The 23960-nt window shown below is 47.7% G+C and overlaps 1 protein-coding gene across 1 annotated transcript in view; it reads left to right on the top strand.

Annotated features, from left to right (window-relative positions):
- The window catches only part of LOC147124920 (sodium- and chloride-dependent neutral and basic amino acid transporter B(0+)-like), a 617991-nt gene that overhangs the window by 419948 nt on the left and 174083 nt on the right, over positions 1-23960 (top strand). The window contains exon 18 of the mRNA XM_085988400.1: positions 22852-22990. Within this exon, the coding sequence (XP_085844526.1) occupies positions 22852-22990 (139 nt within the window). The remainder of the gene's footprint in view (positions 1-22851; positions 22991-23960) is intronic.

Genomic DNA, 23960 nt, shown 5'->3' with positions numbered 1-23960 from the left:
ACAGAGTGGGGCTGTGGGTGATGTCTGACCTTATTATACAGACTGGGATTGTGGGTGATGTCTGACATTACACAGACTAGGGCTGTGGGTGATGTCTGAACTTATTACACAGACTAGGGCTGTGGTTGATTCTGACATTATACAGACTGGGGCTGTGGGTGATGTCTGAACTTATTACACAGACTAGGGCTGTGGTTGATTCTGACATTATACAGACTGGGGCTGTGGGCGATGTCTGATCTTATACAGACTGGGGCTGTGGGTGATGCCTGACCTTATACAGAGAAGGGCTGTCGGTGATGTCTGACCTTATTATACAGACTGGGGCTGTGGGTGATGCCTGACCTTATTATACAGACTGGGGCTGTGGGTGATGTCTGACCTCATTATACAGACTAGGATTGTGAGTGATGTCTGACCTTATTATACAGACTAGGGCTGTGAGTGATGTCTGACCTTAAACAGACTAGGGCTGTGGGTGATGTCTGACCTTATTATACAGTCTAGGGCTGTGAGTGATGTCTGACCTTAAACAGACTAGGGCTGTGGGTGATGTCTGACCTCATTTTACAGGCTAGGGCCGTGGGTGATGTCTGACCTCATTATACGGACTGGGGCTGTGGGTGAGGTCTGACTTCCTTATACAGACTGGGGATGTGGGTGATGTCTGACCTTATAAAGACTGGGGCTGTGGCTGATGTCTGACCTTATTATACAGTCTGGGGCTGTCGGTGATGTCTGACCTTATACAGACTAGGGCTGTGGGTGATGCCTGACCTTATTATACAGACTGGGGCTGTGGGTGATGCCTGACCTTATTATACAGACTGGGGCTGTGGATGATGCCTGACCTTATTATACAGTCTGGGGCTGTGGGTGATGTCTGACATTATACAGACTGGGACTGTGGGTGATGTCTGACCTTATTATACAGACTAGGGCTGTGTGTGATGCCTGACCTTATTATACAGACTGGGGCTGTGGATGATGCCTGACCTTATTATACAGACTGGGGCTGTGGGTGATGTCTGACCTTATTATACAGACTCGGGCTGTTGGTGATTCTGACCTTATACAGACTAGGGCTGTGGGTGATGCCTGACCTTATTATACAGACTGGAGCTGTGGATGATGCCTGACCTTATTATACAGACTGGGGCTGTGGGTGATGCCTGACCTTATTATACAGACTGGAGCTGTGGATGATGTCTGACCTTATTATACAGACTGGGGCTGTGGGTGATGTCTGACCTTATTATACAGACGGGGCTGTGGGTGATGTCTGACCGTATTATACAGACTAGGGCTGTGGGTGATGTCTGACCTCATTTTACAGACTAGGGCTGTGGGTGATGTCTGACCTCATTTTACAGACTAGGGCTGTGGGTGATGTCTGACCTCATTTTACAGACTAGGGCTGTGGGTGATGTCTGACCTCATTTTACAGACTAGGGCTGTGGGTGATGTCTGACCTCATTTTACAGACTAGGGCTGTGGGTGAAGTCTGACCTCATTTTACAGACTGGGGCTGTGGGTGATGTCTGACCTTATACAGACTGGGGCTGTGGGGGGTTTTCTGACTTTATGCAGTCTAGTGCAGTGGGTGATTCTGACCTTATTATACAGACTGGGGCTGTGGGTGATGTCTGACATTATGCAGTCTAGGGCTGTGGGTGATTCTGACCTTATTATACAGACTGGGGCTGTGGGTGATGTCTGACCTTATTATACAGACTAGGGCTGTGGGTGATGTCTGACCTCATTATACAGACTAGGGCTGTGGGTGATGTCTGACCTTATTATACAGACTAGGACTATGAGTGATGTCTGACCTCATTATACAGACTAGGGCTGTGGGTGATGTCTGACCTTATTATACAGACTAGGGCTGTGGGTGATGTCTGACCTTATTATACAGACTAGGGCTGTGGGTGATGTCTGACCTCATTATACGGACTAGGGCTGTGGGTGATGTCTGACCTCATTATACGGACTAGGGCTGTGGGTGATTCTGACCTTATTATACAGACTAGGGCTGTGGGTGATGTCTGACCTCATTATACAGACTAGGGCTGTGTGTGATGTCTGACCTTATTATACAGACTAGGACTATGAGTGATGTCTGACCTCATTATACAGACTAGGGCTGTGGGTGATGTCTGACCTTATTATACAGACTAGGTCTGTGGGTGATGTCTGGCCTTATTATACAGACTAGGGCTGTGGGTGATGTCTGACCTCATTATACGGACTAGGGCTGTGGGTGATGTCTGACCTTATTATACAGACTGGGGCTGTGGGTGATGTCTGACCTTATTATACAGACTAGTGCTGTGGGTGATGTCTGACCTCATTTTACAGACTAGGGCTGTGGGTCATGTCTGACCTTATTATACAGACTGGGGGTGTGGGTGATGTCTGACATTATACAGACTAGGGCTGTGGGTGATTCTGACCTTATACAGACTAGGGCTGTGGGTGATGCCTAACCTTATTATACAGAGTAGGGCTGTGGGTGATGTCTGACCTTATTATACAGACTGGAGCTGTGGGTGATTCTGACCTTATTATACAGACTGGGGCTGTGAGTGATGTCTGACCTTATACAGTTTGGGGCTGTGGGTGATGTCTGATCTCATTATACAGTCTGGGGATGTGGGTGATGTAAAGTCTGTAGGTATTATGGCGAATTAATACACAGACTACAAGAGTAACTTTAACAGGACTTTACTATTCGAAGGTCAGGGCGAATCTGCCCAATAAATCCTGACACAGCACTTATATACCGGTTTGGTCACCGTCGGTATTACAGTATACAGCAGCCAAGATAAAGTAGTGGCACACCTAAAATATTTCTCTTAAAGGTGGACGGTTACATACAATAGTTCTCTTAAAGGTAGAACAGTTACATACACTACAATCCTCCCTTTTTAGCTTACAACATACTTATTCCCATTAAAATAACATATATTCACTTCATGTAAAAACAGTTCACAGATATAGTCTCTGCGGGATACAGTTCACAGATTCAGTCTCTGTGGAGGCGTCTCCTGTGCTTCTTGACTCGGTCCGGACAACGCCTCCGTGGTGTAGCAGTTCCTTGTGGTGTAGTCGGTTCACGTTGCTGGAGTGACTCATCCAATAGTCCTTCCCTAACTTAACAGCTTGAACTTCCGTCACTTCTGAACCAGCATTGTTGACTTTTACAAACAGCTAGATTGCCTTGGGAAGTTTCTCTACTTCCCAACTGATTTGGCTCCGTTCGGAGGGACCACGTGCGTGATCTGGTAGAGGTGATAATGGTTCAGATGATCATCGCCTTCTGCTTCGTCTTTTCCTTTTCTGCTTCCTGGAGACTCTCTGGGCTCCACTGTCAGCTGCCAGCTGCATGCACAGTTCCTCCCTCTCATCCTCCTTTTCCCGTAGTAGCGCCACCATCTCCCGATGTTCCTTAGACTTTTGGTGATTCATCATGGTTTCGGCACTTTGGGAGTTTTCAGCACAAGCTGGGCAGACCAGGTCATCGTAATATTCAGGTCGCTCAACAGGTCATGGTAATATTCGGTGTCGTCCTGAGCTAGACCAGCGAGAGGGTCTTCTATTTCCTCCTTACCCAGCTGGACGTTAGCCAACTTTTGTTCCAAATCCAGACATCTTTCCTGAAGAGACTTCTTCATGCGTTCAGCTTCATCCCGCTTTTCCTGGGCTTCCTGCAAGTCTTTTACTAATGACCTCATTTGTGATTTCAATACTTCAACTTCATTCGGAGATTGATTGATCGGACTATTCAATCCTTCTACTGAAGTAGCTGTTTCAGCATTCCGTTGTTCCATATTGACGCGAGTCAGCGTACTTTTGGCATCCAAGGGCTGCTCTGCTGCAGTCTTCTCAGTCTGTGTTGCCACCTCAGCTATTTCAATAACTTTTGAGAGCTCCGAACCCCTTTTCTTTGAAGATTGAGGCTCGTGTTCAAGTTTTTTCCATTTTAGAGTCTTGTCCCTCAGCATATGAAGGAGTTGGTTGACTGTTAATTCTTCTGCCATCATCCGTTTCCCATTAGCTGCAGGGCTGTTTATAACCTTGCCCTGGGGCTCCTTTGCTGTTTCTACTTCGCCCTCATCCGCAGCCTCCACCATTCGAATTTCCACAATTGAATCGTCCGGTGATGCTGCACCCAACTTCAGTAGGAGCTCGGAAGTCATGTCGACCAACTCAGCCTTTTCTGTCTGCAACCTGCTAACAAGCGCCTTCAGTTGCTGAACATCATGTTCCACCAGATTAGAGCACGCACCTTCAGAACCCAAATCAGCTTTGATTCGTTTGGCCTCCTCGCGCAGACGGTTTGTGTGCTCCTGCTCCCTTTTCTCCCTCAGCTGCTTCTGTTGTCTTTCCAGATTCTCCCATTCGGTGTCCAAGAACTTTTGCATTGCTTTCATCTCTTGCTCGAGACGGCAACTCAATTGTTCTAATTGCTGTCGTAATTTGCAATGGAGTTGAGTTCGAGCTCGGTGTTCCTCAGTAATGTATATGTCTGTAACCTGGACAGACTCAGAATTCGCTGTCAAACTATGTTGTTGTTGTTCAGTGGAATTCTGTTCTGCAACTTTGTTCTCCTCTGGAGCATAAGCATTTATGCACACCTTCGTTTTTCCAACCTTAGTCAGCAAGTCCATTTTAGACTTGTCTTTCGTACTTGGGCTGGTCTTATCGTCATCCGTTTCAGAGTCTGAGCTGATTGTCTGCACCGAGTCCTCACTCGTTATTGCTTTTAGGTAGTGCCATTCCATGTTTATTTTCTTGATCCACTCCCGTCCTAGAAGTGGTGGTCCTCCCTCAGGTAGTACATATAAATCCATTCCTGGGTGTTCTTTGCCCCTGTCTCTCACCTTGACTCTTATCTTTCCCATGGGGTATACTTTATGCCCCGTGTATGTCTGCAATACAAACTTAGTATCTCTCAAGGGTATATGGGAGAATAGCCGGTTGTACTCCTTTCGATTTATGACTGATAGGGCTGATCCTGTGTCCAATTCCATTTTCACTCGGACTCCGGCTATTTTTAGCATGACCCATATAGTTTGTAGGTCAGTTTCTTTACTCACATTGTGAATTCTCAGACTACCCAGTTCCTGGCCGTTTGGGTCTGAATCTGAATTCTGTTCATCTGAACTCTTCTCAGCCACCTGTGTACCTTGTTGTACTTTTCCTGCGGTGACTTTTTTTTGTTGTTGTTGGTCTTCTTCCCTGACCGGCATACCTTAGCTATGTGACCAAGCTTGCCACATTTTCTACATTCCTGGTTTTTAAACCAGCATTGGTTCTGGTCGTGTGTTGTCTTCCCACAACGATAACATTTCGATGTACCCGAAGTAATTTGATCCACACTGAGTACCGCTGCCTTCAGCTGCATTTCCGCTGTGCCTCTCACTGCGGCTTCATGCGATGCTGCAATAAGGACAGCCCTATCAAGTGTAAGATCGTTCTCTTCGAGCAGGCGCTTTTGTGTTCCTTCCTTCGACAACCCGCACACGGACTTGTCTCTCAATGCCTCTGTCAGATTTTCCCCAAACTGGCAGTATTTCGCTAGTCTACGCAGTTCGACCAAGTATTCCGCGTTGCTTTCCTCTTTCCGTTGTGTTCTCGCATAGAATTTGAATCGTTCCGCCAACATCAGTGGTGTGGGGTTCAAATGATCCTTCAGGGCAGTAACAATATTAGCGAAAGTCTGATCCGCCGGTTTAGCTGGTGATAGAAGATGCTTCAATAGCCCGTATGTCTTGGCCCCCATTGCATTTAATAAGGTGAGAGCTTTATCATCATCTGCTATTTTATTGGCCTCACAATATATCTCAATACGTTCTACGTACGTGGCCCAATCTTCCACCTCGGAATCGAAGTTGTTGATGTTACCATGCTTAGGCATCTTCACTATCTCTCACTATCTTTCTGCGAAACAACAACGAATTTGTTCGTTAACTTTTTTTTTCCAAAATGGCGGTTTCCCGCGCTTGTCTTCTTCCCTGCCTACTGGCAAAATGGCGGTTTCCTGCGCTTTACTATCCCGGTCGCAGCGCTTCGTGGCCTCGGTCGCTGCCCGGCCTTTTTCACTCCAATCGCGCCTCCCAGCCCTCTCGCAGTCCGGTGCTTTCCTCCCCGGCTGCGGCTGAGTTCACCGCGGTTTATTTATTTTTATATCTTCCCGCGCCTTACGATCCCGGTCGCAGCGCTTCGTGGCCTCGGTCGCTGCCCGACCTTTTTTGCCGGTCGCGGTCTAGCTGTCTCACGACGCCGTTGCGTCTCCCAGCCCGCTTGTACCGCGGCTTCCGTGCTCCACGCTGCCCCAGTCTCAGCGCCTCTGGGCCCGACTTCTGTCCGGCTCCTTTCCCCCGACCGTGGTCGAGTTCACCGCCCTTATCCTCCGTTTATTTTTTTATTTTCCCTTTACTCACAGTCACCGTGGCCGACTTGCTTCTCGTGCTGATCGGCTCACTCACCACCGTGGCAGAAGGGACAATCAGTGCCTGTTGCTGATGGAAGGCTTCGTGTCTGAATTCTTCCTTCTTCCTTGCTCTGCAGACTCGAGTTTTCTCTCAGCAGAACGACGAGGGCGGGTGCCTCTTCTCGACGCTCGTTAACTGCTTCGGAAGTATTGTTGCCACAGGGTAAGATCGAACTCGTCGCCACTGTAAAGTCTGTGGGTATTATGGCGAATTAATACACAGACTACAAGAGTAACTTTAACAGGACTTTACTATTCGAAGGTTAGGGCGAATCTGCCCAATAAATCCTGACACAGCACTTATATACCGGTGTGGTCACCGTCGGTATTACAGTATACAGCAGCCAAGATAAAGTACTGCCACACCTAAAATAGCTCTCTTAAAGGTGGACGGTTACATACAATAGTTCTCTTAAAGGTAGAACAGTTACATACACTACAGGTGATGTCTGACATTATACAGACTGGGACTGTGGGTGATGTCTGACCTTATTATACAGACTAGGGCTGTGGATGATTCTGACCTTATACAGACTAGGGCTGTGGGTGATGTCTGACCTCATTATACAGACTAGGGCTGTGAGTGATGCCTGACCATATTATACAGACTGGGGCTGTGGATGATGCCTGACCTTATTATACAGACTGGGGCTGTGGGTGATGTCTGACCTTATTATACAGACTGGGGCTGTGGGTGATGCCTGACCTTATTATACAGACTGGAGCTGTTGATGATGCCTGACCTTATTATACAGACTGGGGCTGTGGGTGATGTCTGACCTTATTATACAGCCTAGGGCTGTGGGTGATGTCTGACCTTATTATACAGACTGGGACTGTGGGTGATGTCTGACCTCATTATACAGACTAGGGCTGTGGGTGCTGCCTGACCTTATTATACAGACTGGGGCTGTGGATGATGCCTGACCTTATTATACAGACTAGGGCTGTGGGTGATGTCTGACCTTATTATACAGACTAGGACTGTGAGTGATGTCTGACCTCATTATACAGACTAGGGCTGTGGGTGATGTCTGACCTCATTATACAGACTAGGACTGTGAGTGATGTCTGACCTCATTATACAGACTAGGGCTGTGGGTGATGTCTGACCTTATTATACAGACTAGGGCTGTGGGTGATGTCTGACCTCATTATACAGACTAGGGCTGTGGGTGATGTCTGACCTCATTTTACAGACTAGGGCTGTGGGTGATGTCTGACCTTATTATACAGACTGGGACTGTGGGTGATGTCTGACCTTATTATACAGACTAGGGCTGTGGGTGATGTCTGACCTCATTATACAGACTGGGGCTGTGGGTGATGTCTGACATTATTCAGACTAGGGCTGTGGGTGATGTCTGACCTTATTATACGGACTAGGGCTGTGGGTGATGTCTGACCTTATTATACAGACTGGGGCTGTGGGTGATGTCTGAACTTATTATACAGACTAGGACTGTGAGTGATGTCTGACCTCATTATACAGACTAGGGCTGTGGGTGATGTCTGACCTCATTATACAGACTAGGGCTGTGGGTGATGTCTGACCTCATTATACAGACTAGGGCTGTGGGTGATGTCTGATCTTATTATACAGACTGGGGCTGTGGGTGATGTCTGACCTTATTATACAGACTGGGGCTGTGGGTGATGTCTGACCTTATACAGACTGTGGCTGTGGGTGATGTCTGACCTTATACAGACTGGGGCTGTCGGTGATGTCTGACCTTATACAGACTGGGGCTGTCGGTGATGTCTGACCTTCAGTGATGATTGAAATATTTTGGGACAATTCTAGTCATAATTTAAGGGCTTGTTGCTTTCATAACTTCATGCACTTCCCTTGGAGAACAGTGTGAATTAGTGGAAGCGTTCACAGGCTGATTAACGGTAGGACAGGTCGCAGCATATTTGCTCCTTCCAGAAAAGCAACCATCTTTATTCCATCCGATAAGGTGGTGAGATTTATATGACAGGAGAGTTTTATGGGCAACCCTTACCAAAAAAGCACAGGTTTCCCACTGATGTCAACCAGAATGAAGAGCCAGAGCTCCTTGTCTCCACTCACCAGGACTGTCTGGAGTGGGGATGGAATTCTGCACCTTCTGACTCAGAGGTGGGAATGCTACCTCGAAGACAACATCTCACTCCAATATTAGAGGAACATTTTGGGCCATAATTTCCCATAGCAGGTCATTAGTTAGTCTTGCCCTTGCATGGTTAGGATGCTATTTCCCCTACCTCGGTGGGTCAGGAGCGGGCGACGTCAGTGGCGGGTCTTGGCCCCGCTCCTGCCTCCATCCTGGCCTCCGGCAGATTTTCCTCTGATTAGGCATGTTACGCTCACCCAGCGCACTTCCCAGCCAATTGAAGGAAGCGGGTCTGATGATGTCATTTGATGACGCGTCATCAGCCAGTTTCCTTAAAGGGACCTTGCGCAAATTGATTTGACAGTTGTGCTGTCAGTTTTCTACAGTATTGAGGTGCTGCAAACACTGACAAGCACTGCACAGAGGTGCACAGCTACACCTAGGCTCTCCCATGACTCCCTCCCCAGGAGACCAACACAGCCTGGTTGCACATTGCACAGGAGGGCCAGTCTACAGTGGCGCAAATGTTTCAATGATCTCAGTAGATTATGAAATGTTACTGCAGAACCGCACTCAATCTCATTTGCTGTGCCACTCATCAAATCGCCATCGCTCTGCCTTCCCTATCCTACTCTTGCACATCCTTACTCACACCAACTTACCTTGCACCTCCACCCATCCCTCTCTCTCTATCTACATTATCACTTCCCCATCGCACTAGCCAACTCTCATACTCACCCTCATCCTAGTTCAATCATACCAACTAACAACATTTGGAAGTGGCTTAGTGAGTTGCAGTGAATGATGAGACATAATGAGGCCTCAGGTTTTAAACATTTTTGCTTAACAAGTTGCTGAAAGTGTGAGCTGATAACGGCGCAGCAAGGGAAACAGCATCTGGGACCTGAGTGAACAGGGCAAGCAACTGTTTATCTCCTTAACCATTCAGATTGAAGGATTGAGAAATAAACAGCACAAGGACTGAGAAGGAATTTTAAGTTATAATGCATGAACTCAATTTCAAATCAGGTACAGAAAGAGAAATAAAGAGAGGAAAAGAATGATTAGATTGAGAGCGTGAGAAAAAAAATGAATGAAAGGAAATGTTTAAAGAATATATAAAGATTTAAAATTTTATGTTTTGAAAATCTCCAAAGACATTTAAAACCTGCAGGAATGAGACTCCACACTTGTACTAGTTAATTTTCAGTGCCAGGGAGTTTGAATGGCAGTAATTAACACTCATCAAGTCATTAAAAGGGTACGTAGATTTAAATGCACAAGACTTGACTTTCTGTGGCATGTTCAATTTTGTATCTACTGTGCAAATACAGCAACTTCACGCAGTTCAATGCATTTCAATGGTAAGATTCAATTTTTGCAAAGTTAAAATCATCTTGGACAGCAAATTTTGGTTATCCTCATTTAACTGCATATCTGCCCCTCGCCTGAAGCTGCTGTACCATTTGTGCATAAATAACAGCGAGCGCCATAAACCTCACCGTTATTTTGACAGAAAATTCTGGTCCATTATCTTGAGCTCCTGGGCAGCAAACTAGTGGAGTAGTTCACCTGCCCAGTGTAGATCCCGGTCGATATTCATCCCATAAAATCAATGGGATGGAAATCTGGCAGGGTTCTACAGCAGGTGGATTCTCCACTTCAGCAGATCACCACCCAGGTAGTGAAGGTAAAAATTACCCCAAAGTCTTTGTTCAATATATGAGTTATCCCCTGTGGCATTGCTCATGGTGAGTCAAGACCAAGTGTAGCCTGTAAGTGAAGTCGGGTTGCAGGGCAGGAGAGAGTTGGACAAATGCACAGATGTCATACATATCTTTTTTACTTTTAATGTAGTACATTAACTTTCTGGTGGAGAATGGTGAGAGAGTGAGAACAATAAGGATTGGGGTGGTGAGATGGAAGTGATGGGAAGAGGAGGAAAGGTTGGAGAAAAAGAGGAGGAGAGTAGAAGAGGGGAGAGAGGTGAGGTGAGGATGGAGGCAGAAGATAAAGGGGAGGTTGTAGTGTATGTACCTTTAAGAGAGAACTACTTTTACAGCTCCTGTATACTGTAGTACCGGCAGTGACCACACCTGTATATAAGCCCTGAGCAGGCATCTGTACTGTTAGTTTTTAGACTACCCTCATCCAGTAAACACCTGTTGATTGTTGATCTGCAGTCTCCGTCTATTTATTGAAGAACACCATACCTCAAGATTCACGGATTTAATAGTGGCGACGAGGTCGATTCGAACCTACCTGCAACTCTGCATTTCCTCCCAAGGATTTGCTCCTGGAGGACAGTGGAAGAAGTCGAGGCCAGAAGCACGGGCATCGACCACAAGCAACCGCCCAGTCATCCGGCAGAGAGTGAGCATCGCAGGGGAGGCTGTTGAGAGCTGGGCTTGGTTCTCCAGCCACGACGATCCAGCAACAGGCTGGCAACAGGTACAGCGTAGACCCTTCCCGGACAGCGGTGGCTGGAGCCGACCGACGGCACAGAAAAGGCTGAGCAGCGTCGACGGGGTAAGAGAGAGGGTAAAGCGCACAGGGCACAGCCGGGGGTTGAATACCGAGCAGCGTCGACGGAAAACAAAAAGAGAGAGAGGGTAAAGCAGAGCCGGGGTTCAGGACCGAGCGGCGGCAACGAGAGAGGCGCACAGGAAAATGCACAGAGCACAGCCAGGGCTCAAGGGCTGAGCAGCGAGTGCGGGTGATGCCATTTTTGAAGCCGCAGCGGAGAAGAAGGGCGAGCGTGGGAAGAAAGGGAAGTGCGGGAGACGCCATTTTGAGCCAGCGGAGAAGAAGGGAGAGCGCGGGAGACGCCATTTTAGCCAGTCTAACCACACCCAGGGATGCCGAAGAGTGGCAGTGTCACAGCGTTCGACAATGAAGTCGAAGATTGGGCGACATATGTGGAACGCATTGAGGTGTACTGCAAGGCGAATGAAGTGCCAGATGCCAGGAAAGCACTGGTTTTGTTGAAGTCCATGGGTGCAAAAACGCATGGCTTACTGCGAAACCTAATAACCCCAGAGAAGTCAGTGGATAAGGATTTCGAAAGCATAGTGGAAATCCTACAGGACCACTTAAACCCCACACCGCTGCTGATAGCAGAAACATTTAAGTTTCACAAAAGGAACCAGCATAAAGACGAAAGTAATGCTGAGTATTTAACGGAACTGCGCAAGCTATCGAAACACTGCCAGTTTGGAATGGGACTAGCAGATACGTTAAGGGACAAGTTTGTGTGTGGGCTTCAAAGTGAAGGAACCCAGAAACGGCTTCTATCAGAAAAGGATCTTACGCTGGACAAGGCTTTCAGCATGGCAGTATCACACGAAGCAGCCGCACAGGGCGCTGCAGAGATACAACGGAGACCGCAAGAATATGGCACCAATGAAATGTCATATGGAGCAGGGAAGTGTTATCGCTGCGGCAGAACAACACACGACCAGAAGGATTGTTGGTTCAAGGACCAAGTGTGCAGACAGTGTGGAAAAGCAGGACACATAGCAAGAGTCTGCAGGTCGGGGAAGAAAACCAGCAGCAAGAAATCTCCACAGGAGAAGTACAAAACGGTACATAAGGTGACGGAGAGTAGTTCAGACGAACAGAAAAGTGATACAGACTCCGGAAGCAAGGAGCTGGGTTGTCTGAAACTACATAATGTAATCAAAATGGAGGATCACCAGATTATCTGGGTCACGCTCAAGATAGACGGAGTCCAAGTGAAAATGGAATTGGACACAGGATCAGCCCTAACAGTCATAAACCGAAGGGACTACAAGCGGCGATTCTCACATATACCCTTGAGAGCTACAGAGATTGTCTTGAAGACGTACACGGGGCAAAACGTCTACCCCAAAGGAAAAATAAGGGTGAACGTGATATACAACGGCCAGGAAATACCAAAAATGGACCTATATGTATTGCCAGATGGAGGATCACCACGACTCGGACATGAATGGATCTGGAAGATACAATTAGATTGGCATTCCGTACAGGCACTGACGGTAGAGGCCAAAAAGGATGACGATGTCACACCTGGATTGTTAAGTCTGTGTGTTCCAGTTGTATTAAGATTAATTACTGACACAGACTACAAGAATAAAGTTTCAACAGGTCTTTACTAGTTGGAGGTCAGGACTATACTAAATACAATATCACTACACAGTGCTTATATACCGGTGGTCACCACCGGTATTACGTATACAGCAGCCAGAGAAAGTAGTACATCTCTTAAGGTGGAACAGGCTTAAGTTCTCTTAAGGTGGAACAGGTTACATACACCACATGGATGACTGTCAAAAATGCTAACTGACGCACAAGAAGTGTTCCAGGAGGGACTCGGAACACTAAAAGGCATAACAGCGATGATTAAAATAGAGGAAAATGCAAGCCCAAAGTTTTTTAAGGCCAGACGCCTTATGCGATCCGACCAGCCGTCGAAGCAGAGCTGGAAGGTTTGGAACATTCAGGAGTACTGTCCAAAGTGGACTGGAGCGAGTGGGCTACACCCATCGTTCCTGTAATGAAGTGGTCGTTGAGTAATACGCCTGGGGAACCAAAGAAGGTTCGCATCTGTGGGGATTTTAAGGTGACAGTGAACCAGGTCCTTCACACGGTACAATATCCGCTTCCGCGGATTGAAGATATTTTCGCCTCGCTATCTGGAGGAAAACGCTTCACTAAGATTGATCTGGCCCAGGCGTACCTGCAAATGGAGGTAGAAGAAGCCTCGAAACAATACCTCACGATCAACACTCACAAAGGTCTCTACCAATACAACCGGCTGGTGTTCGGGGTAGCATCGGCTCCGGCTATTTGGCAAAGGGCAATGGATCAAGTCCTGCAAGGGATTCCAGGGACCCAGTGCTATTTGGACGACATCCTAGTCACGGGCGAAAATGACAGTGATTACCTCGCCAACCTGGAGCAGGTGCTCACTAGATTGAAGGGATATGGGCTACGAGCTAATCGCCACAAATGCGAGTTTTCCCAGAAGCAGATCTCGTATTGTGGCCACGTTATTGATGAAGAGGGGTTACATAAGTCCCCTGAAAAGATTGAGGCAGTAGTCAAGGCTCCAGCACCGGAAAATGTGTCACAACTGAGGTCGTTCCTCAGGCTGGTGAACTATTACCATAAGTTCTTACCAAATTTGTCTACAGTATTACACCCACTGAACACCCTACTGCAGACCGGGGTACCATGGAAGTGGAATGACGAATGTAAATGAGCTTCCCAGAAGTGCAAAGAATTGATCACATCAAAAGAGGTGTTGGCCCATTTCAACCCAGCACTACCAATTCGGTTGGCGTGTGATGCATCACCCTATGGCATTGGAGCGGTGCTGTTGCACAAATTCCCAGACGGGTTGGAGAGGCCGGTAGCCTTTACGTCTCGGTCACTAACCTCAGCCGAGCGCAACTACGCCCAGATTGACAGGGAGGCCCTCCGCCTAGTATGGGGAGTAAAGAAGTTCAACCACTATCTGCACGGGCAGAAGTTCATCTTGCTGACTGACCACCAACTACTTGTCTCCATCTTTAATCCAAAGAAGGGCGTTCCGGTGATGACTGCGCAACGGCTACAAAGATGGTCCCTTTTTCTAGGGGCGAACCAATATGAAATAGGATATAAGGGCACGAAACAGCATGGAAACACTGATGGGCTATCACGCCTGCCACTGCCTACTGCGGAGGAAGCACCAGCAGTGGACCCTGTCGAAATATTTTATTCGTCGATGATTGAACGCTTGCCAGTAACTAACGCGGATATAGAGAAGGAGACCCGAAATGATCCGACACTGTCTCGGGTATATGATTTGACGCTGAAGGGATGGCCAACACATGGCGACTCATTGTTGCCAGCATTCTCATCCAGAAGAGAAGAGCTGTCAGTATGCCAGGGGACAGTGATGTGTGGAAACCGAGTGGTAATTCCACCCAAGTTAAGGGAGAGAGTGCTCAATGAGCTTCACGAAGGTCATCTGGGAGGGGTGAAAATGAAAAGCCTTGCTAGGGCTTATGTGTGGTGGCCGGGAATCGATCAACAAATCGAGGACCTAACAAAGAGTTGCTCAGGTTGCCAGAAGGTCCAAAATGCACCACCACATGCCCCTCTACACCCATGGGAGTGGCCCTCCTCTCCATGGCAACGGGTGCATATTGATTTTGCTGGTCCATTCATGGACTCAATGTTCTTAATAGCAGTGGATGCGCACTCGAAATGGCCTGAGGTGATCAAAATGTTCTCCACCACTACAGAGAAAACGATTGCAGTCCTACGGACCATATTTGCCAGGAACGGCTTGCCAGAGCAGATTTGCTCTGATAACGGACCACAGTTTGTGTCCGAAGAGTTTCGGAAATTTATGAGAAGGAATGGGGTAAGGCATTACACATCCGCCCCGTATCATCCAGCCACAAATGGATTGGCTGAGAGGTTCGTACAATCCTTTAAAAAGGCAGTAAGGGCCATGTGCGATGATGACATTCCACTGCAGCATGAGGTGGACAATTTCCTGTTAGCCTACAGAAATGCGACACATGCATTTACCAACCAGACCCCGGCCATGATGTTCTTTAACCGAAGGTTGAGATCTCGTCTGGATTTGCTCAGACCAAATGTGCGAAGAGATGTTGAGAATACGCAATTCCAGCACATCAATGAGAAGCCGACAAGGAGCTTCAATGCAGGACAACCAGTCTTGGCCTGCAACTACCGAACAGAGAAATGGCAACCCGGAACGATATGCACACGGCAGGGGCCACTAATGTACACAGTGGATGTCGGGGAGAACATTGTGAGACGCCATGTCGACCAGATCCTAGCGTCACAGGAACGAGTCAATCCCATGTCTCGCGTACCTGGTGATGAACCTAACATACCGGTAGCATCCACCCCAGAAACAGTAGCATCGGAAACTGATGAACTAACTGACGACAGGGGGCCAGAATCGCCTCTGCACCAAGAACAAGACACTCAGGAAAAGCGCTATCCAGAAAGGATCAGGAAGCCGCCCCAAAGACTGAATCTATAAATGGACTATTTCAGTTAATGTGCATGTTAAAAGTGTTAACGTTATTGTAGTGTATGTAACCGTCTACCTTTAAGAGACTATGTATGTAACCGTTCACCTTTAAGAGAACTATTTTAGGTGTGGCACTACTTGTTTGGCTTCTGTATACGGTAATACCGACGGTGACCACACCGGTATATAAGTGCTGTGGCATGACTTATTGGGCAGATTCGCCCTGACCTTCGAATAGTAAAGTCCTGTTGTATGTTACTCCTGAAGTCTGTGTCGTAATTAACTGCACAACCCACAGACTTTACAGTGGCGACGAGTCCGATCGTACCCTGCGGCAACAATAATTTCAAAGCAACGAAAGAGCGTCGAAAAGAGGCAACCGCCCTCGTCATTCGGCTGGGAGAAAACTCAAGGCTGCAGCAATAGAAAGGAGAAAGACTTTAGCGACAAAAACTTCCATCAGCAACAGGCACTGACTGTCCCTTCTGCCACGGTGACTGTGAGTAAGGGAAAGTGAAAAGAATAGCCGGAGGATAAGGGCTGGGCACTCGACCACGGTCGAGGGGGAAAAGGAGCCGGACAAAAAGTCGGGCCCAATGGCGTCGTGAGAGACCGCGACCGGCGGAAAAGCCGAGCAGTGACCGAAGCCACGAAGCGCTGCGACCGGGAGCGTAGGCGCGGGAAGAGAGAAACTCAGCCGCAGCCGGGGAGCGAAGCACCGGACTGCGAGAGGGCTGGGAGGCGCGATTGGGGTCCGAGCGAGCGGGAGAGGCAGAGCCGACCAAGAGAGACTGCGCGAGAGCCAGTCCAGCGGCTGAACTGTCCTCCGTCAACGGGGTGTAACCAGCGTCGGTAGAGCCGAGCGAGCGGGAGAGAGGCAGAGCCGAGCAAGGGGAACTGTGCGAGAGCCAATCCAGTGGCTGAACTGTCCTCCGTCAACGGGGCGTACCCAGCGCCGGTAGAGCCGAGCGAGCGGGAGAGAGACAGAGCCGAGCAAGGGGAACTGTGCGAGAGCCAGCCCAGCGGCTGAACCTGTTCGCCGTCAACGGGGTACCCAGAGCCGGTCGCCCTGCCATAAAATAAAAAAAAAAAAGGGAAAGCCTTGAAGCCGACGCGCAGGCTGTGAACCTGAAAGCCAGCGGCCGTCGCCCGTGGGGAAAGTGTACCCCTCCCGCCAGGGAAGAAACGCGGGAAGCCGCCATTAGGCGGGGAAGAAGACAGAAGCGGGAAACCGCCATTGAAGTGGGCGGGGAGAGAAGATAAGAGCGGGAAACCGCCATTTTCGCGGGAAAACCGCCATCTTAGAAAAAAAATAGAAATAATAATTTAAAGAAATACTTGTGTTGTTCCCAAAGAGAGGAAGATGCCTAAGCGTGGTAACATCAACGATTTTAATTCCGAAGTAGAAGACTGGGCCACGTACGTGGAACGCATTGAGATCTATTGTGAGGCCAATAAAATAGAAGAAGATGACAAAGCTATAACCTTGCTGAACTCGATGGGCGCAAAGACATAAGGGCTCTTGAAGCATCTACTAGCACCAGCTAAACCGGCGGATCAGACTTTCGATGATATTGTGGCTGTCCTGAAGGACCACTTGAACCCTACACCATTGATGTTGGCTGAACGATTCAAATTCTATGCGAGAACGCAACGGAAAGACGAAAGCAACGCGGAATACTTGGTTGAACTGCGGAGGCTAGCGAAAGACTGTCAGTTTAGGGACAACCTGGAAGAGGCACAGAGAGACAAATTCGTGTGCGGAATGTTGAAGGAAGAAACACAAAAACGACTGCTTGAAGAGAACGATCTTCCACTTGATAAGGCTGTCCTTATCGCAGCATCAAGCGAAGCCGCAGTGAAAGGAACTGCGGAAATGCAGCTAAAGGCAGCGGCACTCAGGGTACAACAAATTACTTCGGGTACAACGAAATGCTATCGTTGTGGAAAGACAACACACGACCAGAACCAATGCTGGTTTAAAAACCAAGAATGTAGGAAATGTGGCAAGCTTGGTCACATAGCTAAGGTATGCCGGTCAGGGAAGAAGACCAACAATAATGAGTCATCACAAAAGTGGTACAGAAAGGTACATGAGGTGACTAGGAAGAGTCCGGAGGAACAGAAGTCGGACTCACACTCCAACTGCAAAGGACTGGATAGTTTGAGAGTTCACAATGTGAGTAATGAAACTGACCGACAAACTATCTGGATCACACTACAGATTGCAAAAGTCCAAGTGAAAATGGAAGTGGACACCGGATCGGCGCTGACGGTCATGAATAAGCATGACTATAAAAAGTTATTCAAGCATATTCCACTACGGGATACGGAACTAGTACTACAGACATACACGGGGCACAAAGTATTCCCCATCGGAAAGATAGAAGTCAAGGTGAGATACAAGGATAAAGATTACCAAAGGATGGACCTGTATGTGTTGCCTGAGGGAGGTCCACCACTTCTGGGACGGGAGTGGATCCGGAAAATAAAGATAGACTGGCATTCACTAAACACCATGACGGTGGATTCCGGAAAGGAAGATGTCAAACCTGAACGGTTGTCCAGAATATTGGACGAAGCTAAAGAGGTATTCCAGCAAGGACTGGGAACACTGCGAGGAATTAAAGCAAAGGTTAAGATTGCAGAACATGCAAGCCCAAAATTTTTCAAAGCCAGATCGGTACCTTATGCGATACGACCAGCTGTGGAGGCAGAACTGGAAGAACTTGAATGATCAGGGGTACTGTCAAAAGTGGACTGGAGTGAGTGGGCCGCGCCCATTGTTCCCGTCATGAAGTCTTCACCAAGTAATAAGCCAGGGGGACCGGGGAAGGTCCGCATCTGCGGAGACTTCAAGATCACAGTGAATCCGGTGCTTCACACGGTACAATACCCGCTTCCGCGGATTGAAGATATCTTTGCTTCGTTGGCTGGAGGGAAACACTTCACCAAGATAGACCTGGCTCAGGCATACTTACAAATGGAAGTCGAGGAAGAGTCATGCCAGTACCTCACCATCAACACACACAGAGGATTGTATAGTTATAATAGACTGGTTTTTGGGGTAGCTTCGGCTCCAGCAATTTGGCAGAGGGCCATGGAGCAGGTATTACAAGGAATTCCAAGCACGCAGTGCTACTTAGACGATATCCTAATTACGGGAGAAGACGAGGAAGAACACCTCACAAATTTGAAACTGGTGTTCACCAGGTTGAAGGAATATGGCCTTCGAGTTAATCGCAAGAAGTGTGAGTTTTTCCAAAAACGGATCTCGTACTGCGGCCATGTCATTGACCGAGAGGGGCTGCACAAGTCACCTGACAAGATAGAAGCTGTCGTGAAGTCCCCCGCTCCAGAAAACGTATCACAGTTAAGATCATTCTTGGGGTTGATTAATTATTATCACAAGTTTCTGCCAAATCTATCCACGGTGCTGCATCCGCTGAATGCTCTGTTGCGGAAAGAAATACCACGGAAGTGGAGTGAGGAATGTAAAAAGGCTTTTCGCAGAAGCAAGGAGTTGATTACCTCTGAAGAAGTGTTGGCTCATTTCAACCCAACGTTACCCCTTCGTCTAGCTTGTGATGCTTCCCCTTATGGAATTGGAGCAGTACTTTCACACAAGTTATCAAATGGCTCGGAAAGGCCAGTGGCATTCGCGTCCCGATCATTGACCTCCGCGGAGCGAAATTATGCTCAAATAGATAGGGAGGCCCTCAGCCTTGTGTGGGGCGTGAAGAAATTCAATCATTACCTGCAAGGTAAGAAGTTCACATTACTGACAGACCACCGTTGGTGTCCATATTCAACCCAAACAAGGCCGTTTCCACCATGACAGCACAAAGGTTACAAAGGTGGTCCGTGTTACTTGGGGCACACCAATATGACATCGAATACAAAAGGTCCAAACAGCATGGAAATGCTGATGGGTTATCGCGCTTGCCATTGCCGATAGTAGAAGAAGCGACTACATTGGACCCAGTAGAGATGTTCCACTCATCCATAGTGGAGTGTCTACCAATAACAAATTCGATGATCGAAAACGAAACAAGAAATGACCCGACTCTTTCACGAGTCTATGATTTAACGGTGGAGGGATGGCCAGCACAGGGCGAACCAACACTGCAAGCATTTTCACAGAGGAAAGAACAGCTGTCAGTGTGTAGAGGAACCCTGATGTGTGGATCTAGAGTGGTGATTCCACCCAAACTTCAAAAGAAGGTGTTAAAGGAGCTGCACGAGGGACATCTGGGTGGAGTGAAGATGAAGAACCTAGCAAGAGCGTTTGTATGGTGGCCAGGCATCGATGTAGACATCGAAGAAATCACTAAGAACTGCCTAGGATGTCAGAAGGTTCAGAACGCGCCACCACAGGCTCCGCTGCATCCATGGGAGTGGCCCTCATCTCCTTGGCAAAGGGTACACATCGACTTTGCTGGTCCATTTATGGACTCAATGTTCCTAATAGCGGTGGATGCACACTCCAAGTGGCCGGAGGTAATAAAGATGACCACCACCACCACGGAAAAAACCATCACAGTGTTAAGGACTATGTTTGCTAGGAATGGCCTGCCGGAACAGATCTGTTCTGATAATGGACCGCAATTTGTGTCCGAAGAATTCAAGAAATTCTTAAAGAGCAATGGGGTTAAGCACTACACGTCAGCCCCATACCATCCCGCCTCCAATGGATTGGCTGAAAGGTTTGTCCAGACCTTCAAGAAGGCCATCAAGGCCATGGGTAATGAAGACATTAATTTACAACATAAGGTGGATCGCTTCTTGTTGGCGTACAGGAATGCAACACATGCGGTCACAAATCAAACTCCCGCCATGATGTTTTTTAATAGACGACTAAGATGCCGGCTGGATTTGCACAAGCCAAACGTCAGAAGGGACGTAGAGAACCGGCAATTCCAGGGCATGAATGAAAGGGCCACTAGATCTTTTCAGATAGGTCAACAAGTTTTGGCCCGGGACTACCGTACCGAGAAATGGCAGCCTGGAACTATTGGAAAAAGGCTAGGGCCGTTGATGTATACGGTGGATCTTGGGGACAGTATAATAAGGCGCCATGTTGACCAGATCATAGGGTCAGCCACAACTGGCCAACCTACTTCACCACCTTACCCGGTTACTGTTGAAACCGAGATACCCAGAACACCTACCTCCGATCTGGTAATACTGGAATCAGAGGAACCTGACACTGTCTTTCAAGCCGAATCGACTTTGTCAGAAGCACCTACTACCCCGCCAGGAATGACGACACCACTGAGGCGTTATCCGGACAGAGTGCGGAAACCTCCAGAGAGACTGAATCTGTGAACTGTCTTGCATAAAGTTTTATATATGTTATAATGTATGTTTAATGGGAAATACGTATGTTGTAAGCTAAAAAGGGAGGATTGTAGTGTATGTAACCGTCTACCTTTAAGAGACTATGTATGTAACCGTTCACCTTTAAGAGAACTATTTTAGGTGTGGCACTACTTGTTTGGCTTCTGTATACGGTAATACCGACGGTGACCACACCGGTATATAAGTGCTGTGGCATGACTTATTGGGCAGATTCGCCCTGACCTTCGAATAGTAAAGTCCTGTTGTATGTTACTCCTGAAGTCTGTGTCGTAATTAACTGCACAACCCACAGACTTTACAGTTATGGTACTGTTAATCTAAAAGGGGAGGAATTGTAGTGTATGTACCTTTAAGAGAGAACTACTTTTACAGCTCCTGTATACTGTAGTACCGGCAGTGACCACACCTGTATTTAAGCCCTGAGCAGGCATCTGTACTGTTAGTTTTTAGACTACCCTCATCCAGTAAACACCTGTTGATTGTTGATCTGCAGTCTCCGTCTATTTATTGAAGAACACCATACCTTAAGATTCACGGATTTCATAGAGGTGGACAGAATAGAAGAGATAGGACAGATAGGAAGGGAGAGGGAGAATGGCGATGAGAAGCAATGGAAAGAGGGGGAGAGCAGAGAGTGGCTGAGGATTGGTGAGATAAAGAGGGGTTAGGAAAGGGGGAGATGGGCGAGTGGAGCTGCAGGAGGAGAGAGGTGAGAGTGAATGAGTAAATGGATGGGAGGAGAGGGTAGGGGAGAGGAATGGAGGGGGGAAGAGAAGTGGAGTGCGATGGGAGCAGGCCGACAGAACAGTTTGGGGAGTGGACAGAAGGGTGCAGGCAAGAGTGAAAGGAGATGGAGGGAGAAATAGGTAGGGAGAGAAGGTAGAGGGAATGATGGCGGTCAACATTTGCTGAACTGGGAGGATGGATTGTGAATATTGCCTCAGTGGACCCAAGATATGCAGAGGTCTGTTCTTCTGGGTTCTGCTGTTTGTGGAGGCAGGAAATGGTTGTAAGCAAGTTTTTGGGTAAGTTGGTGATTGTTTTTTGACTTTTCACGTGTTTAACATGTGAAGAATGCAATTTTAAGGGAGATATAGGAAGGTGAATGAGGAACTTTCTTGCTGGGACATAGTTGGGTAGAATGTGTTTCTGGTAGAATGTGATTGAAGAGAAAATATCAATTAGGGGAATACTAGAAGTTGGCGTGCTGCCTGCAATACACTGAATGGGCGCGGGTTAATCGTGCATCGCGATCCCCGTGCCCATGTTCGGGGGCTATCCAATTTAACCCCCATGGAATATAAAGGAAGTTATGGGAAGAAATTGACATTTTTACCCATGATCCACAAGGATGTCAAAAAGGGAGGTCGTAGGATCATGTGTTACCAGAGGGTCAGGTGATACCAATGAGTCATCTGCCCCATAGGTTCATCAGCAGTCTCTCTGTAAAGGTTTTATTAGTAGTGAGTAAAAGTGCATTAAATCTGAAATTTAAGCAGAAACTTTTATAATCCCTGAAGTCTTCTTTCATATCCCGAGTGATAATCATGACTCATTGAAGGAACTGTTTACACTTTAATGCCTTCATTTGGTTTAGTGATTAGTAACATTACAGAATCTGTCGAATAAAATCTACCATTACAAGCAGAGTGAGCACCAGAGCTGGACTGTGCTGTGAGTGGAGTGTGCAGACTGTGCCTCTGTGTTCTGACCCATCCACAGCCTCACCCGTGTAATAAAATGGATTAGACTGATTCAGTCAGAGTGAAACAGTGGCCCTGATTATATGACTAGAAATGACAGCATCGTTCCCAATTAAATGTATATCTTAAAACACATTCCCCATTTTCCAGATCCACTCTGCAATCTCACTCTGGATGACGGATGTTTTGAAATAGTTAATACAACATGGCTGCAGGCAAACAATGAAACTTGCACAAATGGATCGGAAATCTACGTTCCTCACCAGGGTCCAAGTGAGCAATACTGGGAGTAAGTACATTGCTACAGATAGCTGCACCTAGAACCTGCACAGCTGTACCAGTAGCTTCCTCTTGGGAAGGTCAATTGGGCGAATGTCCTGTTTAATGAGTGAAAAGCTGTTTGATTTAGATAGAGGTACTATTTACATCATACGTCTGTTACAAAATAACATCACAACAGGGACCCTTTCATTAGTTAACAGCCCCCTGGTTTCTAACACTGCAGGTTTTCTTTAACAATGTTTATACAGTGAAACCTGCATTGAGCATTTTTTATTTACTTGTAATTCAAGGAAGAGATTCACCACTAGAACTCCTAAACATTGAATCTCCTTCTTAGGCAGTCCCTCGGAACCGAGGATGACTTGCTTCCACACTAAAAATGAGTTCTCAGGTGACTGATGAGTCCAATGCGGGACCTACAGTCTCTGTCACAGGTGGGGCAGACGGTGGTTGAAGGGGCGGGTGGGTGGGGTGCTTGGGTGGACGTGCGCTCCTTCTGCTGTTTGTGCTTGGCTTCCGCTTGCTCCCGGCGAAGGGACTCGGTGTTCGGCGCCTTCCCGGATGTTTCTCCTCCACTTTGTGCGGTCCTGGGCCAGGGATTCCCAGGTGTCGGTGGGGTTGTTGCATTTTTTCAAGGAGGCTTTGTGGGTGTCCTTGAAGCATTTCCTCTGCCCACCTGAGGCTCACTTGCCATGTCAGAGCTCCAAGTAGAGCACTTGTTTCGGGAATCTCGTATCGGGCATGCGGATGATGTGGCCAAATTGAATACAGTATTGTGTTTAGCCGACAGAGCTGGGAACTGAATTGGGGAAACTGTCTGGGAGCAGGTCCCATGTTTAGCAATCTGAAGGAGCTGAATTTATTGGGAGATACAGTGACTCACCCAGGGGCCTAGAAATTGAGTTGGGCCCGCGCCAGGGCTTTAGCGCCGGAAATTTTGCGCCGGCGCTAAGTCCCGCTGCGCGCGCCAAATATTC

Source organism: Somniosus microcephalus, chromosome 1, assembly GCF_052327205.1.
Source record: "Somniosus microcephalus isolate GS21.2 chromosome 1, FLI_Smic_1.0, whole genome shotgun sequence".
In the NCBI taxonomy this organism is placed as follows: Eukaryota; Metazoa; Chordata; class Chondrichthyes; order Squaliformes; family Somniosidae; genus Somniosus; species Somniosus microcephalus.
This window is presented reverse-complemented; position numbering and strand designations above follow the sequence as displayed.